At 41.3% G+C, this 19,015-nt stretch overlaps 2 protein-coding genes across 2 annotated transcripts in view; both read left to right on the forward strand.

Annotated features, from left to right (window-relative positions):
- Positions 1-992: 992 nt before the first annotated feature.
- Positions 993-14,649, forward strand: pxdc1b (PX domain containing 1b). Its single transcript, XM_085763085.1, has 5 exons — positions 993-1,442; positions 9,875-9,966; positions 10,088-10,205; positions 10,317-10,428; positions 11,838-14,649. Exons 1-5 carry the CDS (start codon positions 1,187-1,189, stop codon positions 11,959-11,961), a joined length of 702 nt encoding a protein of 233 aa, XP_085619211.1. The 5' UTR covers positions 993-1,186; the 3' UTR covers positions 11,962-14,649.
- A 949-nt stretch (positions 14,650-15,598) lies between these two features.
- Positions 15,599-19,015, forward strand: part of tmx3b (thioredoxin related transmembrane protein 3b) — a 42,321-nt gene continuing 38,904 nt past the window's right edge. Inside the window, exons 1-3 of the mRNA XM_085762624.1 lie at positions 15,599-15,705; positions 15,986-16,043; positions 17,589-17,628. Of these exons, the coding sequence (XP_085618750.1) occupies positions 15,672-15,705; positions 15,986-16,043; positions 17,589-17,628 (132 nt within the window). The 5' untranslated portion in view covers positions 15,599-15,671. The remainder of the gene's footprint in view (positions 15,706-15,985; positions 16,044-17,588; positions 17,629-19,015) is intronic.

Below are 19,015 nucleotides of genomic sequence, written 5' to 3' on the forward strand. Positions count from 1 at the left end.
CATTTCCAGTTTTATGCACAGATTTTCAGCATTTGTTCGCTCTATTTGTGCATCCGCATTGAGGAGTGTTCTTTTTTTATTTTTAAATTGCAATTAACATGATATTTCCTGTGCTATGTTGTTATGAATTGCTTTTACCAGAACTGTTTGCAGACAGTCCCTCTCCCACAATGCAGCAGTTAATTACAGCTGAATCGTCATTACTTGACTTGGCCATGGCTTCCTGTAAAGCGCTTTTACTGGTCTCTGGCTCTCCACACTGAAACATTAGTGTGCCGCTCAATCTGACCAATGCAGAACAAATATGCAACTATTTTTCCATCACCCTGACAGGAGACAAATAATAGGTCTCAATGCATCTTTTTGCTGTGGCTACAGTTTGCCTACCACAGTACAGTATTTCTATGTAGCCGTGACTTATACGAGGTCAGAAACTGCAAACCCTGCAAATAAGATGTTGATTTTTTAAAAAAATTTTTGGCCTCTTCTCCATGGTTATTTCCAGACATCTCATTTTAAGATTAAGTGATCTGGAATCAAATAGTTGGGCCCCCCCTCCTGATTATAAATAAGGAGATGGACAGTTTTGTTTTTGCAGCACTTTGCAGGCTTTGCATAACAATACCCCCGCTGTCAAGGAGGGAGGAAGGAAGGAAGGAGGGAGGACGGAGAGGAGAGGGGAGGAAACTGTGCTGAAAGAAAATGCAACTGCTTATCCAGACAGTGTGAAGTGAAAAGCTCTGGATTTAGGGCAACAGAGCAGACAAGGGCAGCAGCAGCTTTGACTTCACAGATGCAACACTTTTATGGATCTGTTTTCACAGCCTATATATAAGGATGATGACGGAACAATAAACTCTTACTTATAAAGGGCGTTATCTTTGACTCCAAAACAGTCTATTTTTTTTTCCTCTCTACATCATGCCACGTTGAGATTACGCCTGTGATGGGCTGAGCAAAACGCAACGATCATCCTCCTCCTGCCTGACTCCACACACCGCTGACAGACCACAGAGAGGAGGACTCGCTGAAAAGTTCGGCTGCACCCAAAAGTTGTCTTCTTTCTTCATTTTTTTTTTTTTTTTTTTTACTCTGTTCATTCCTCCGGTCGTTGACACCCTCAGAGACCCGCCGTCGTCCCCCTCCTCCCCGGCCCGCCCCAGCATGCTGGACTGACGTCTGAGGAATGGCATCGGCTGTGTTTGAAGGGACGTCGCTGGTCAACATGTTCGTCCGGGACTGCTGGGTCAACGGGATCCGGCGACTCATCATCAGCCAGCGGGGAGAGGAAGAGGAGTTTTTCGAGATCAGGACCGAGTGGTCGGACAGGAACATTTTATACTTGCATCGCAGCTATTCCGACCTGGGCCGGCTCTTTAAGAGACTTGTGGAGTCCTTTCCCGAGGACAGAAGAGACCTCTCCAAGTCTCCACTGATAGAAGGTGGGTGAAGGGAAACTACAGAATGTGACACTTGCATGACAGGAAGTGATGGCAGAGTATTTAAACCTACCACAAATGACATGATCCAGGGTTTATGGCTACAAATCATGAGAAGTTATAACATAAATTTGCAACCACATCCCTCTAGTCCTGTTATAGCCTAACCATTGTTTTCATTTCTGATCAACTATTTTTGTAAGAAACATAATTGAAACATCCCCCAAATCTACTGTTGACAGTGACTGCCTGCAGTGAATCATTGATGTTTCATTATATTATTTATTTTAAAAAAAAAAAAGTTAATTATCATAATTTTACACATGAAAAAACATATGGTGATACGTTTCTGTAGTTCTGTAGTTTCAGCTCATTGGCTGCAGTGCATCTCAGTACAGCTGTTGTGTCAGTGCTGTTCACTCTTCAGGGCTTATTTTTGCTTTTTGACTGAGGATTGTCTCCAGTATACTGAGGAGGAGAACTTTGCCTCTGCCCACCACAGGAAAACCCCTGCAAAATTATATTCCTGTTTACATTTTTGCCCCAGATAGCACAACAGCTGCTGTTTTTGTGTGTGTTGTGTGTGTGTTGGCTTCACATTTTTGTGGATTACAGTCAGATCCTGTTTCCAGAACAGCTGTGTGAAGCAAAAAACAATAAAACATCTCTAAATGTGCAGTTTCCCGCCAGATACATTATCTCTGGGTCTTATGCAGATGGAACAACTGGGCATCCCGTCACAACGAATCACTTAAGTATTACAATGATGTGGCTTGTGGTGTTTAAGGAAGCCAAATGAAAGCAGGAAAACATAGTCAATGTAATCAATAAGGTTTGAGGGACAATCAGACCACAACTCTGCTTTAGAGCCTGGATTTACTTGCTTTTGTTTGGACAGCTTAATAATTAACAAAGTCCACTTTCAGATGTCACATTAGCTGCCTATCACATAGCCTGTAGACCACCAGACCAACATGCTGATAGCACCGTGTTTCCAAACCTTGTCAATATTTAGGACCTGCAAGAGTATGTGATCTGTCCGGTCTGCTCATTTGGAAAATACTAAAACTCCCAACACTCATTTCCATGTGGAAATTTGCTCACTGATGCATCAAAATACTTTGTAGTTGTTACCAGACTATTATCTGGAAACATTCATAAAAACACACATGCACAACAGAAACTTGCAGACCTTACACAGAACAGACACATGTCAACACAATGCTATAACAAAAATAGAACTTTTTAATTGGTGATTTTTTTTTTTCGAACTGAAAGTGAAGAATTATATTTTTCCTTCCTGTGCTACGAAAGCTGTAACATATAAACAGTTTAAAAGGCTATCTCCCAAAATCTTTTTAGTTTGAGCAAATAAGATCAACCAGTGATAAAACGTAACATCATTGACAGACTGAAAGGTTTTCATTCATGATGAGGCGCTGCTTCCATCTGGTTTGATTCTGCAGTGGAAGGTGAAGGCGGTATTTTGCAGAGATCGGTGTTTTGTCAGATGTAGGGTGAACTATGGCCCTGACAGTTTGGATCTGACACCGCGGTGCCCTGGCATTGCCACCACAGTCTGGCTGTAATCCCAGCTTGTTCTCTGTGTGTGTGATATCCCCACACGGTCTCCTTGGCACTGCCCTTTTGTCTCTACCCACTGAGCCTATATGAATGTTTTGGAAACATCCCTTTAGTGGCGACTGGAAAAGCTCTGCTTCCTGCTCAGACACTGAAAATAGCTGACGGGTTTGTTGACAGCTCGCTCGCTCTGCCTCTGCCAGTGCAGTGTGCATTGCATTTTGGGAAGAGACATTTCAATGCTGATCATGACTCACTTTTCACTTCTTTTTTTTTTTCTAACTGTCTATCATTTCCTCATTTCCAAAAGCTAAATGGCGCTGTGATATCAGTTCTGATATCCCTGTCTCTATAGTTTAACAATTTCATTGATTGACACAAGCTACAGAGTGATTAACATTCTCCTCGGCCTTTCCTTAATCCCTACACCTCCGCTCAGTATTACATTTGCATCTCTTCTGATTTAGACAGACCATATCTCTGGTCTTTCTCGGTCCACTTTGCTCCAGTTTCTGGCTCTGCTCATGTTTTCCTGTTTCTCCGCTGCACCCAGGCAACAGGGGGGACATGCAGAGCTTCGAGACTTATGTCATGATGACAGAGAGGGAGGGAGAGAAAGAAAGAGAGAGAGAAAGAGGAGGGGTAACTGGGAGGCAAGATGAACTTCCCATATTTAGTCCCTGTGGTCTGTGAAAGCCTCATAACACTTACCTTACATGTGACCTCAGAGTGAACAGACAGGAAGTGATTGCTCACATTCCTTGTGAACCAGATACCACTGGGGAGTGTAGATACAGGCTGTCTGTGAAATCACTCCCACTTTATTCTTATATCCACTGCCCCTTTAATAGGAAACTGTCAACTGCACTCTTGAATCTTGAATCACCACCTTGTGTTCGTCATCACCTAGTAAAGGATCATGTGATTGTTTTGGTTACTCGATGCAGGACAGGGACATGTGACGTTAGTGGGACAGGACTCCGACCTGAAGACATGCATGGAGTCACTGATGCTACAGCAAGATTACAACGTTTTCATCTTAAAACAAAAACAATGTGTGTTTAGGTCTTAGGTCCGTATCAGAAACAATCACCATCCAGATTATCGCACCTGAAAACACATAGGCTACATACCTTAGCCACCACACTGGGCATGTGCAGGCTGGAGTAAAGGGGAAGCAGATTGACGGTTGATTAGTTGCAAAAAGAAAAAGGAAAAAAAGAAGAAGAAAACACCACAGATGAGGAACAGCAAACACAACTGCAGGGTTAAAATGCAAAATGTAATTGCACAACAGCTGCTATAGCAAAAACAACAAGATCAATAACACTTTTTTTGTCATTATCTATGTTGTATTTCCATCCAAACTACAATGCAACCAATGAAGTTTTCAAATAAAAATGTGTCCAGCTGCATTTCTAGGAGTGTCTCAACTCTCGAGTCATGTGAAGGGGAGGCAGAGGCAAAAACTTAGCGAAAGAGATTTTCTTCAAAAATGAAAAAATAGTTGTGTGCCAAAAAGCCTGAGGCCAACATTACAGTGGCTCTGTGGATGTCAGTAAACGCCTCCAGGTTGTAGGATTGACAGCTAATTAAAATGGAGCAGGTGACTCTCATCAAATCAACTTTTTTGTCAGATTCAGTGAACATCTCATCACAGTCCATTAACTGTCTGGTCTGGTGAGTGTGTGTGTGTGTGTGTGTGTGTGTGTGTGTGTGTGTGTGTGTGTGTGTGTGTGTGTGTGTGTGTGTGTGTGTGTGTGTGTGTGTGCTGACAAAAAAAAGAGAAGAAAATCTGCATTTCCCACACAGCTTTGGCTCTGTAAATGGGAAAATGTCTCGGACCAAGTAGCGCAACACAATTCCAGCCAATCAGCAACAAGGGGGCATTTACGCTTGTGCACAGGACAAGGGAAGAAGGGAGATAGGGGAAAGGGTGCAAGGGAAATCTGGCCTCATGCTGATGGAGAGGGCCAAGTTAAGGATTATACCAGAGGAGGGAGAAGAAGCAGTTGACCCTGACCACACCACCGCACCATGTAGAGCGTTCATTCGGATCGACAGGAAGTGCAGACAAGAAACCAGTGGTGACGTTAAGGCGAATACACGAAAGGAACGTCGTCATAATCATGTTTTTTCAGCACAGAATAAACTCAGAATATGTGTATATGTGTGGATATGGAGTCTAAATGCGCCTTTGACAAGAATAATTTTACAAATTAACATTTAGCTGTAAAGGAATTTAAGTTTTAACTGACAGGGATGAGATTGGTATCAATATGATTAGTAGTCTAGAAGTTTAGATGCTTGCTAAGTGCACAGTGCACAAGGTATAGTGGCTTTGGACATGCAGCAGACACAAACAATACTGTTCTTTGTCCTAACAGGATTATTGACTTTTGATGTCCTCTGCCTTGTTGATTGTGGTGTCCAGAAATAACATGGTGGTGCAACAGCGGCGAGCTAGTGGTTAGAAGATAAAGCGTGACGCTGTGCTGTGACATGTGCTTATCAGATCCATGCAGAAGATATAGCTCCTGCGGCGGAGGATGACTTGGACACAGTGCAGTTCCTGTTGTAGACCTGCTTGTGCTGTTTTATTTCAGCTAATACTGAGGTACTAAACTTGTGCTTTAAAGGGATAGTTCAACATTTTGGCAAATTGGCCCATTGCCTTAATCCCTTTATTTTTTAAGGAGTAGGTTTGTTACCTTCAATTGTCAGTGCAAGCTATTTTTAGAACGGCGGAGCAGAGCCGCGAGCTGCTCAGAGCTACACTAGGTAGGCTAATGGGAGTTCTTGGTTTCCCTCATCAAACTCATCAAATACACAATCCAACGACTCCAAAACGCTCTGGTGGACAAGTTGTGACCTGCGCATTCACCACGCTATGAGATAATAATGGAACGATAGAGACAGAGTTGTTTTCGAGGTAAATTCATGCAAAACCGCTGATGCACGTTCTTGTCAGGGGCAGTTTTTCAGCAAGCAGTCTCTGCATTTGCCTCGAAAACAACTCTGTCTCGTAACGTTCCGTTATTATCTCATAGCGTGGTGAATGTGCAGGTCACAACTTGTCCACCAGTGCGTTTTGGAGTTGTTGGATTGTGTATTTGATGAGTTTGATGAGGGAAACCAAGAAATCCCATTAGCCTCCGAAGCGTAGCTCTGAGCAGCTAGCGGCTCTGCTCTGCCGTTCTAAAAATAGCTTGCACCAACAAATAAAGGTAACAAACCTACTCCTAAAACTATAGAGATTTTGGCAATGGGCCAATTTGTCAAAATGTTGAACTATCCCTTTAAGCTGAACGGGACCCACAGCGCAGACCAGGAGAATGAAGTTCAAAGTCCTGGTTTATTTTCAACAGCACAGAAAAAACAGGTGAACTGAGGGATTGGACGAGTCTGGTTCCACGCAGGCAAAGGAGTTGGGGTTCTGGGGAGGGCTGGTGTTGTCTATGAGGAAAAACTCTGGTGATCTAACAGTGCAGGTGAAGGCAAGGCTGGGTGGCAGGGCAAACGGTGAGGCTTGGAACAGGATAAAAAAGGTGTAAGGTGCAAATTCAAAATCACAAGTGAGCCAAGTGTTACCACTAAGGGTCAACAAAGACCTGAGGAGTGAAGTGACAGGCCAGGCTCTGATCCTGCAGACAAAGGAGGAGCTGATGGGTGTGTAGATGTTCCAGGTGAAGATCAGTGGAGCGCTCAGTCCAAAGAGACAGACAACACAGACAACAGAGTGACAGGAAAATACTGCAGATCCTAACAAATATATTAAACGGAGAGGCATTGCCAACATGGCTCGCTGTCAGAGAATGAACAGATGGGTAACTTTGGTATGTAATTGCCAAAAAAGATAAATAAATAAATAAATAAATAAGGCGGGATCATACACTAAAAATCATCTGGTGTGTGTGTAATTACTGTTATTGTTAAATCTAACCATCTTGTTGCATAAGGTGGTTAAATAAAGACAATTAAGCCAATGTTCTCTGAATCTTGGAGAGAAGACAAAGTGTTGATTAATTATTTATCACACAAGGACCACTGTAGCCAGGAAACCAATGCAGGAGATAGTCTCGGTTTCTACGAAGACATTTTCCAGAGAACCACCCTGTAATTGTAACAAACATAGCAAATCAGAGTTTAGACACACACAGATGAACACTTTGTAGTTCTCAGATGAAACCCATCCCATGCAGGGCCTCAGGGGTAATATCCTAGAGCACAAAGTTTTTTTTTCCCTCCTTTTTTTTTAATTGCCTGTGTTGATTTTGTATTTCAGTGATTCACTATGTGCCACCAGGGAAGGGGAGGTGCAGTATAGGAGGAGTATCCCTGGCAATCCAGTGGAGCACTGCAATTTTGGTGTCTGGATTGATTGCATTCTGTGCCGCCCATCTGCTTACACCAACTCAACAGCGCACACTCACACACATGTTCTGTGCTATTTTGAAAACTAATTAGCACGGGGCGACTCTATGTGAAGTTTTTTTAAAGCACCAGGTCGCTGTTTTCATCATCTGTCATGCACAGCAGCTTACATTCCTGAGAGTCCTTCAGCTGATTAGCATCCTCTAGCATCCATGTGATGGCAGCAAGCAGCTACGTGTTGAATCTGTAGCTTCTGATAGGGAGATATGTGCATCGTCTCTAAAACATGTCACATCCACTGTGGTTAACTCGATTTAATCTCTCATGCCATGCTGTTGCAAAAATAACTACACATGCTTCTTTTTCTCATATTAAACAGAGCTCTCAGGGTAAATTTCTATAATTCTCCACAGCCTTCTAGGTGGAAAAGTAATCAGACAGTAGCATGCAGCCATGTAAAAGTTTATTGGTTTCCTCTCCAAATTAAAGGTCCCATTTTGTGCAAAGTGAGATTATAAGATATAAAGCAGTTCTCAGTTCTCTATTAATACTGTAAATTATTAAAGCAGCAGTCCAGGGGAAAAAAGCACTCAGCCTGTATTTGGAAACTAAGCCATGAAATTAGCTGTATGGATATCCTAACTTTGTGATGTCACAAAAGAGCACTCACCACTTTAGGCCATGCCTCAAGCCAGGTCCACCTGCTCTCATCAGGATTGTGTTTTTTTCTCAATGATTAAATGAAATCTGCTTCCTTTTTATTCAATCAATCAAAAAACAACTAATCCCTTCTTAGTGGGCTCCAAACCCAAGCTCCAAATAGAAACCTTAGAGAGGAGATAAAACTACATGGAGATGGTTTTTGGTTACTTTCTATCAATATCATTATTTCCAATAGAATACTGAGCTACTACTAAAATACCACTAATATTAATACAGTACTTATGTTTATTTAGCTTTATTTGCTGTAACTTTGCAATCTATGATCTTTTACCACCAGTTTTGAACACAACACCTGTGAATATGTATGGTAATACATTATCTCTTGTCCCAGTCTGGGTACATTGTGTGCCTATACAGCCAATAAATATTCCACTTGTTTGCACGTGATCCATAGCATAAGCAACCTTCATGGCAGGAAAAGTGGATATATTTTACTCATCTGTTTATAACAAAGAGTGAGAGTGTTTTTCGTCTGGGGAGAAGTTTGAACCCAGGCCTTGAAATAAACAACCAAAGTCGTTACACTGGTGTTATGTGTTGAAGAAGACCTGGAGGCGGTATGAGGCACAGACAGGGTGGGAGCCTCACTGGGCTGCTAGCGATGATATAACTGCCCAATCACTCTTCACACCCCCGTGGGTATGATGTCATCACTGTGGGACATTATAAATGGATGAGCTTGTGACTGTGCATGGTGTTGCTTTAGGCCGTCTTACTCAGTGCTTCCATGTAACTGTAACCGCTGTGTGAGTGTGTTTCATCTGTAGCACTGACCTCAGACAGAGGCTCATCAGTGCGGCTGCAGTCTTCATCATTATTCTCCTCGCCACAGCCGCTTGTCAGCATGGCAGTAAATGATGCTTCGCTGGCTGCTGACTCACATGGGCGGTAGCTTTTTATTACTAAAAGTGCTGATTTCACACTTCATTTCAGTACCTTTTAAATTACATCGGCAGTTTTATAAAGGATTAACATGTTATCACAGACATTGTTGTGCTCTCTGCCCACTACGTTCCTCTGCTATTACACCGTTCTACAAACACCAGCATTTACACTGGCACTTTGACAGTATTACTTTATCGTGTGGACTGCGCAGTCTATTTTTTCCTCCCATGCCACTCAGGGTAAATATCAGGGGGCATTGTTTATAAAAAGGTTACTGTATTTAAAAGGCTGCCACCTTTTTTTCTTACATTAGTAGCAACCTTTTTCAAGACTTTGGATAAATTCAGCCCTGTCTGGCTGTGTGTCTGCTGACCTATGGAGAGATAATAGTGTAAAAGGTCAGAGCAGCTGCCCTTTTTTATCATCCAGGCACAGAAATAGTTATATTCAACATTTTAATAGAGGGACATTCTTTACACATTGAACTATATTTATGTATTTTATAGTTGTTTTTTCAGGATAGAGTTCATGGAGGGTTGTTTTTTTAATTGATTGCAATCAAGAAAAACTATTTTCAGCGTTAATCTTTTGTTATTACCATCATAAGGTTAGGTCTAGCAGCTCTGAGGTACTGATGCCTTGAGCCATGAGCTAACAACAGCTTCCTGACATGCTCACAATGACAGTGTTAACAGGTTATGGTAGTTTTGAAGGTTTTTGAAGATAAACCAAAAATATTGCACAAGCAAAATGAATTTCAAACTACGATGGTGGTAGAGGAAAGTTGACCAACATAACTTGATTAAGTTAGTTAATGGTATCTCAGAAAGTTAAAAAGAAATCACAATACACTGTATTCTTGTCTGTTTCAGGGCTGGTGAAAGTCAAAGAGGCAAATGATATTGAAGAGAAACTGAACGAGGTGGAACGACTTCTGAAGAATGCTATCAACATGCCGTGCAAGGTAACCTTTAAAATTACAACTTGTATTTAGTAGGCTATCTTGTTAGTATATTCAGTTTGCATTATACTGTGGTCAGGACATGTTGGGAAACTTAAATGACTCTAAAACCCTCACTCCACAGTATTCCAGGTCAGAGGTCATGTTGACTTTCTTTGAGCGGTCGCCATTGGACCAGGTGCTGAGGAATGACAAAGTCCACAGAATCCAGCCGTGTTTTCAGAGTCCAATCAAGATCTCAGGTACGTGTGTGTGTCTGTTACTTTTTCTGTTAGAACACAGAGATGGAGACATTAGGGATGTCACAGTGACTCATCAGATGATGATGTAATGTTGCACTCTGCACCTTTCAGAAATCATGCGGTCGAATGGATTCTGTCTGGCCAATACGGAAACCATCGTATTTGATCACAACATCCCAGAAGAGAAGGAGAGACCTTCATCCACTGACTCTGTAGAACATACGTAAGTATTATAATCACTCAAGTGCTTCTCCCTCTTTACAGTTTCACTACACTGCACAATATCAAACTTAACATAAGTTTCACAGTTCCAAAAACATAGATACACGATGCCTTGAGTCTGATTCAGAAGCGTTGCTAGTCATTAAGCTCTACTGGAACCAGGTGATGATAATTCTAGGGGCCCAGCACCCAGTAGGGCCCACAAAAAACCCCCAGTAGTCTAATCTTTGTATGACTGATTTATTCTGCATAAGACCCTGACTAATATTCATAGTAATGCTGCAATAGCATCAAAAAAAAGTAGGCTAAATAAAAAATGATAAAACATATACAACATATACTAAGAAAAAACTAAGGAAAAAAAAACGGAAAAGTTAGGGGGTAGGGGCCCACGTTAGTATTCTTTAAGGGGGCCCAGAATTCCTAGCAACGGCCCTGACTGGGGCACAACTCAGTCTGAGCCATAACATTTATGTTTTCGCCTGGTGGTGTGGGTGGGTTGGGTCTGACTCAACCCCTGACCTGGCTATACAAGCACTGATACAGATAACAGGCCCACACACCAATGAGACTTTTCGCTCCTCAATAATACTGCACAACAGAAAATAGCAATAAAAAACGTATGCTTACCTTTGAACCCCCCCCCCCCCCCCCCCCACAAACCATAGAACTCTGGGCCTCCTAGCGTTTTTGTCCTTTAGTTGTGCCCTTTGATTTCTATTTTTCTTGCTTTCCTCCTTATTTCACAGAATAAAAGTAACTTCAAAGAGCAATAAAACAGAGACAGAGCACAAATACATTTGTTATTACCTGCAGTTTATTTACAGATTTTGATTGACAGAGGATTGCTTATTTAATCATTAAAGTGTACCTCCTATATGACATTTATACTGGGACACAGCTCATTTATACTGGGGCTCGTGCCCCAGTAAAAGGGGTCTTGTGATGCCCGTGGCCTGATTATACCTTGGGTTGTGCCCCAGACTGAGAGACCTTTTTGCAGCATGATGCAAATTCCTTGCTTGTTTTCCACATATGTAAGGATTTCCATGTTTGCTCTTTGAGTGCTTTGTTGAGTGAAGAGGCCCATGTATGAGAACCAACCCTAGGACCCTCCACCCCTCCTTATGCACCACAGGAAGTGTGTCTGTGCACCTCTTCCTTCCCTGGGTGTGTGGAGGAAACAAAAGAGGAACACATTCCTTTTGATTCTTCACACAAAATAAGACTTTACATCACTACATAGCTAAAATTTTTAACCCCATGTAACGCTCTTATTGTAGTGTTTTTCCAGGATGTACAGAATTAACACCGGGCTTTAGATAAAAGGAATCAAACCTTTGATTCCAAGATTAGAGCACATGGGCTCATCCTGTCCTTGGAGTAATGTATCTGTCATTTTGTTGCCAGGTATGAAGATGGACCAGAGTTTCTGCCAATGGAAGCAGACGCGTGTGATGAGGAAACAGAGGCATATGTCACCAACCTTTCCTACTACCATCTGGTCCCGTTTGAAACTGACATCCTGGAATGAAGGATTTACCCAGCGGACACGTTTTTTTTTGTTTTTTTTGCTGAGGACCATGTACTCTAAGTAGATCCAAGCTATGCAAAGCTGCATGTACTGTAGCTGCCCTGAGCTGATGCCGCTGCTTAATGTGGCATCCTCAATGGTTGTTTAAAGTGTTCATGTCGTAGTGGGGCAGGTGTACAGTATGCACCAAAATATTGAAAGAATGCAACAGCAGCAACACTTTTTTTTTTTGCCATTTTATGTGACGTCACCAGTGTGCCTCATCCAGAGCCTTATTTGAGTGCATTAAATAAGACAAATGAGTCTTCAGACTGTATAGAAAGCTGTATCCTGACAAGGAGCAACTTTCTGCGGCAGCCACAATGTGAGGTTCAAAGTCCTCAGAGGGGTTTTGAAATACGCCCTGTGACTATTTTGAAAGAACTGAAACTTAAAGTATCATATGTTTGGAGTTTGACTGCAAGAAAGAGGGAGAGGACTACTCATCGACCCCATTGGACCAGTCACTGTTACTATAACTTTGCTGAATACACCAGCGATCTTTGCTCTTTAACTGTGTGCAGCCAGTTACCAATGGACCTCCCTAGTAGCATCGGTGGAGTCTCCCTCAGTGTTATCCACACTGGTGTTTTGTTTGCTGTTGGAATACAGGAAGCTGTCTTGAGGTTTTGTGTATGAGCTTTGATTATGGTGCAGCTTCCACCAGCAATTAGGATTTTTTTCCTTTTTTTTATTTTTTATAATGCAGCAGAGTGCCCTAAGACCCAGGTGAAACTATGTTCTCATAAGAAAATGTAGCTACCTCTAAACTAAATGAATAGAAATCATATCGGAATTTATCCATCTAAATTTAAGATGAAACAAATTGTGACTCCAAGCTGCTATTGAATTGAGCAGAATTTTTTAATTTATAGTTTAAGCTATAGGTTCATTTTTTATTTTTTAAATACATGTTCTGTTTCACTTGGTTCCTGGACATTGGTCAATTTAAAGAACATAATAAAGAAAATATGAAGTGCCATTATCATTTTGTTACTTACAACACAGTCTTTCCAAAGCAAGAGCTGACTGCTGCCTTTTTGGATGGTGAGATTTTTTTTTTTTAAAGAAATATTGTCTGAGTGATAAATTAGAATGCAATATGTGTAAGTAGTGTCACTTGTGTTGTTGCTTGTTGTCTGTTTGTAAACAGATCATTTCATGTGTCAGAGCATAAAATGAGCGCTGCCATTATGTGGATAACCGAATCATCTCGCCGCCATTGTGGCCGTCTGACGAGTGTTAAAATAGGGCAAAGAAAGCTTTGTTTTGTTTTGTGGGTCAGCTGAGGTCACATCTGACCCATCCCTGTAAGATGACGTGAGCCGGTTCAGTCAGACAGCTGACTACAGTGAACGTGGGAGTCTGCAGCTCGGCCCGCGACGGAGAAGGGAACAAGTCTTCCCTTTTTCTGAAGAAGAAAAACAACATGGCTGTACTTTGTATAAGCTGTGTGAAATAGGCAAAGCCTTGATTAAAATTCATGCCTTTTGTATGTTTTATGGGTCCTCCCACAGCAAAAGGAGGGTGCTTTCACTTCTCTGTCGTAAACTGTGCAGCTCAGTGGAGCATTGCATGGGTTTTGAATGCAGCTGAAATGTAAAGAAAATACATTTTTGTGCGGGTGAACTGTATGGACGTCCTTCTATATGCATTGTTTTGACTCTTCAGTCTATGCAGAGGTTGGATTATGGGCGTACAATGTAGGCTAAGAGCTTGTGTCCAGTTTTTCACCCTCCCCAATACAAAGGAATTCAACCCTCACAAACTTGGCACACAAGACTTCAACAGGACGGTCCTCCGCATGAGTCTATTTAGTAACACAGTCATGATCACTATTCACCCCGTGAGAAAGTACAGCTCTTTCTCAGGGTGCGAAACTATTTCATGCTCCCTTTTTTTTCTTGCTCTTTCTTTTCTGCAAGAATGACGTCTTGAATTGATGGTTATTCTTGGACATAAAGGTTTCTGTTGTAAACAGCCCACATGGAGGCATTGATTAAGATGATTCAACAGCAAGAAACTGGAATTTGTCATTTAGATTTAGACACCAAGGTGAAATTTTCTCCGCAAAGAGCTGCTTGATGTTTCCCGAGTTCATATTTAAAGATCAAAGAATACAACACGCCTCCGTCTGCCTCAAGGCCCACTGCCAGCTTACGCAGTCAGTGCATTATAAACATTCTGCCACAGTTTCCACGAAGTTATAGGACGAAAATGGTACTCAGCTGATTTAGTGAAGTGACAGGAATGAGTAACAAAATGCTGCTACTCTACTCCAGTGAGTTTATTTTGAACATATCACTACGTCCGTCAATGTCAGCCAAGGGGGTGTGTGTGTGTGGATTCAGTGGAGTAGAATGTGACAGATAATATGAAAATAATATTTCACAAAAGGTTTTATTTATTTTGTAAACTTCAGCCACACTCTGTGAAGCTAACCAATCTCTGCCTTGTAATGTTGATGTGCTCATGTGTGAGAGGTTCTGCTGTGTAAAATGTGACCAGCTGAAGATTATCTTCATTTTGAACTTTGAAAATGAAGTGTTTGATAACTTTAAAGCTATTCAGACAGTATTAGATACTATTATTCTCGAAGCTTCTCAAAACAAATAAATATGTTTTCAATAAAATAAATCTTTTTGGTGTTTTTTTTCTAATGAAATGCATGATGGGAACCCATATTACAAACAAAATAGACTTAGATCAAACTATTTAGAGATGTTAAAAGTAGTGGTAGAGGGAGAAAAAAAGGAGCTGCTGAATTATTTACTCTAGGTGTAGTCATTTGGAACAGTTTTTAGTCAATATGCACTATACACATAACATTTAAGTACTATAGCTCTAGTGCTTCCTCCAGTAGTCAACAGCTATGAATTTAGAAGATCTGTCGCCCCTTCTGTGATCTCAGAGAGCCACCTTGTGGTGAGTATTGATACTCATCTTTAGTGTCTCTCCTTTTTAAATCAAACACTGTTTTCCGGTCCTGCACAAAGTCAATAAAAAGAAAAATCAGTGTTCATTACAGAATACATAGGCTAGAAAAAGAGGAAACACAGAGTTGGCAGTATATAACTCCAGAAATGTTGAGCCTAAAGGCATTTTATGTATTTTTTTTTTTTTTTTTTTAGTTTTTAGTGTTGCCTTCTGTTAGTGCTGTATGTTGTACAGTTTGAATTTCCGGGTTCAGTTTTTGCAAACTGCAAACTTCAGAATAAAAGGCAAAAAGGAGAAAGATAGCCTAAATGAAAAGGACATCATACTACTGTATCTGAAAATAGATAAGATCTGAAACAGGAAATGTATCAAACTAAGTGAAAATGATTCATTATTTGACAACGGAGTGGTTGATTTAATTTATGAGATGCAGTGAATGGAATTGAAACGTGTTTTAAGAAAAAAAAAAGGAAGCAAAGAAAAAAAGGTTTACTATTTGTTGTGGATTATGTTGAACGTATTACATCTAAGTAGCCTACCTTTCTATCCATTTTTTTTTCAAGAAAGTGGCCCATAGATTTCTTCCATTTCTTCCTTTTATTTTTCAAAATAAAATCCCCTGACTGTGCAGCTGTTGGCGCGTGAAGCGGAGGAGGCTGCGTAACCCCTCGCGCATGCGCAGCGCCGCCTGATTTAGTCGCTGTATTTCCTGCTTGGTGTTTCAACTCGAAGCGATGGCAGAAGTGAAAGCTTCCCTCATTTCTGCAGGTACGTTGACTTTTTTAATATTCCATGAACATTGAACCCACACCCACGCACGGTATTACGGCCGCTGTTCAAACGGCCATTGAAGCTGCTGTTGTTGTGGAAACGGGGGGGGGCGGGAGAGCAGACAGATGCAGTTAGCCGGGGACGCTTTAGCCCCGGTGATGCTCCAGTCATGAGGTCTGAGGGCTGGAGGGGGAGAAGAATAGACTGTAAAGCTGTTGTTCACATCAAACACCGACATGTCCTCTGTCTCAGTCCACGTCTCGTGTCTCTGTTGCAGTTGTCGCGGCTTTCCTCAGTTCAGCGGTGCTCGCGTTTGTGGAGGATCTGGATGACACGTAAGTGATGAACTCCTCTGCTGCCTCCGAGCTGCAGCTTCCTGCCGCTCACAGACTGTAACATGGTCTTGCAATGCAACTTCCGACTACACAAACACACACACACATAAACGCACACTATATTTCTGTTGATGAAAATCAGGGTTTAGGTCGGTGCCCGACTTCCTTCCTGTTAGGCGCTAAAATACACCAGCCTGCTGGGGTGGAGTGGTGTGTAGGCACCACACATCTAGTCACATGGATACAGGGTTAGAGGAACAGAGGCCTGGATTTAACTTCAAGCTGCTATTTGAATTTGTAAAAATGTTTGATTTCAATCTCAAGTTTGAGTCTTAAATAGTATCAATAACATGACATTTCAAATTATATGAGTGCATAGTGTTGTAAGTTATATTTCTGTTATTCTATGGTGGACTGAATGACTGGAACACCTTTATGTAGACTGATGCAGTCACTTCAACAACCCCACGATCTGCATCCAGCATAAACTGACACATTGGTGCATAATTATTGTATCCTTGAACTATAAATGACTAATGCTTAGACGTAAGCAGCATTTTAATGCACAGGAGCAGCATATTTAACTTGAAACGCTGCAGGCTGGTGAAACCTGTGAAGCATTTTGTTTTGTTTATGTTAAAGTTTAGATTTTAGATGAATGTAGTGCAGTTAAATGTAGTAGTAGTGCAAAGCAGTATCAGATGTATAGTACAAGTACCTCAAAATTGTACTTTAGGAGGAGTGGGGGTGGTCTCTCAGGTTTCCAGCTGCACACTGGCCTGTAATTGGATGTATGTGGTGAGAAGTCTCTGAAGATTTTGTCTCTTGTGTATATTTACTCTTTATAGAAACCTCTAATTATGTCCTTTAGTACTCAGGGAACTCCTCTTGCAATTTTCAACTAATGATGACAAGAACTGCAATTTATCAAATCATCATTTTATTTAGTGCTTTTTTTAGAAGTTGCTTTGCCACTCAGAAATGTTTTTTTTCTTATTGTTACCACACTCTGGAGTGAGTGAGCTTGGTAGAGGCTCTAGGGTAGGAGAAGTAGATTTGAGTTGAAGAACTTTTAATGAGGTTGATTATTCTCATCGGAGCATTTCATAGGCCTTAAATAGTGTACAACACTACAAACAATAGGCTAAATGCTTCCAAAACTTTCAGCTCCAGCTTTTCCAGTGTGATATGTTGACACTTAAACACTCATAAATGAATAGTAAATTAATATGTTTGGGTTTTGAACTGTTTGTTGGGCGAAACAAGACAAACTAAGACATCATCTTCGACAGAGACAGACATTTTTCAGAAATGTGCTGACTTTTTTTTTGACACCATGATAAATCAAGGACATATTAAGCGTATGAATCAATAATTAAACAAATTGAAGCCCTAAGGATAAAATATGTGTTCTATATTGACATAGCTGATACAGTGTTTTTGAAATATTTATGTTTCACAGTTTATAGAATGTTATAGATTAACATTGTGTAGTAAATAATTAAAACTCATTCAATTTTACTTTTTTCCTCCTCTTTCTGGCAGTTTTAAAGACACCAGAGTGAACGACGTCTGGCTGGTTGATGTAAGTCAGACACCACACACACCACACACACCCACACACACACACCCACACACACACCAGTCTGGTTCCATTCAGCTATGCTTTACTTCTCGTCCAGCGCGCCACTGTCCTGATCATCCCCTGCGGAAATGGCAGTGGTCAGGGTGGGGTGTAGGAGGGCGGGGGCCGCAGCGGGTGTGCAGACTGTCCTCTGTGTTTGTGATTAGTGAGGGAGAAGTCATGCATGCCGGGCAAAGCCAGGGGGCTCGGAGGGGGTTTATATCAGATAGGAGTCTGGGTCCATAAAAGCAAATCTATGCTCGAACACTCAAAAGTGCTTCCACTGCGAGTTTGGTAATGAGCTGTGACACGGGGGCGTTTCAGTGTATTGATAAGAGGTTACACAGTCAGACACAGACTATTTCACTAACTCTTTCATATTAGGGTTATTATGACAGAATCGACCCGGGGAGGATTTAAATTCAAACTATTTTTTAAAATGTGAAGGTGTTACTTCACATCTTAAGCTCAACTAATCAATGGTTAAGATATATATATTATTAATAATAATAATAGTCAAAATACATCATGTGGAAGTGATGTGTCATTTCCAGTGATGAACCCTCTGCAGCAGCTTTTTTAACTCCTGGTATTGATTTTACAACACACTGCTCTGAATCTACCATTTAAAGCTCCTAGGTTGGTTTTATGAATGAATTTGCTCATGTTTGTGATGCTAGCGTAGCGATCCGGTGTTCATGCTCACTGTAGGGCTGCCCTAAAGCTGCTGCAGTTACAAAGTCGAATTTTTGTTTCCCCGGCTCCTACATCAGCTCGGTTACAAAAACTCTGTGCGTGCTTACTGCTTACTGCTTACTGCCTACTTTGTGCTTCATTGCTTTTGAGGGAAGGTTAAGATGTCTCTAAATCGTCCCTTCATCTGCTTGTAATTAGCAGCACTGCCTCAACACTGCTGCTTGTTCTTGACAAACATCCCAGTGTGATTGTTCGGTACTTGAAAAAAATCTGTTCCAGAGGTTATGCATGATATCTGTCAGTCCTTAAAGGGATAATTCAACATTTTGGCAAAATGTGGTGGATGTGCCGATCACAACTTGTCCACTAGAGTGTTTTGCAGTTGTTGGATTGTGTATTTGATGAGTTTTGAGGGACGGGGGACCTGTACCGTTCACCTCCATTGTGTTCGCTGAGCAGCTCACATCTCTGTTCCGCTGATCTCAAAACAACATGCACCAATAAAAGGTAATGAACCTACCCCTATGACTATAGGAATTACGGAAATAGGCGAATTTGCCAAAATGTTGAACTATCCCTTTAAGAGCACTTTGGTGAAAACACTACAACTCTTTAAACACTTCAAGGTCAAGGTCATATAATTTCTGAAAAA

The sequence above is a fragment of the Trachurus japonicus genome, chromosome 20 (assembly GCF_045865225.1).
Source record: "Trachurus japonicus isolate A0001 chromosome 20, Traja_1.0".
NCBI lineage: Eukaryota > Metazoa > Chordata > Actinopteri > Carangiformes > Carangidae > Trachurus > Trachurus japonicus.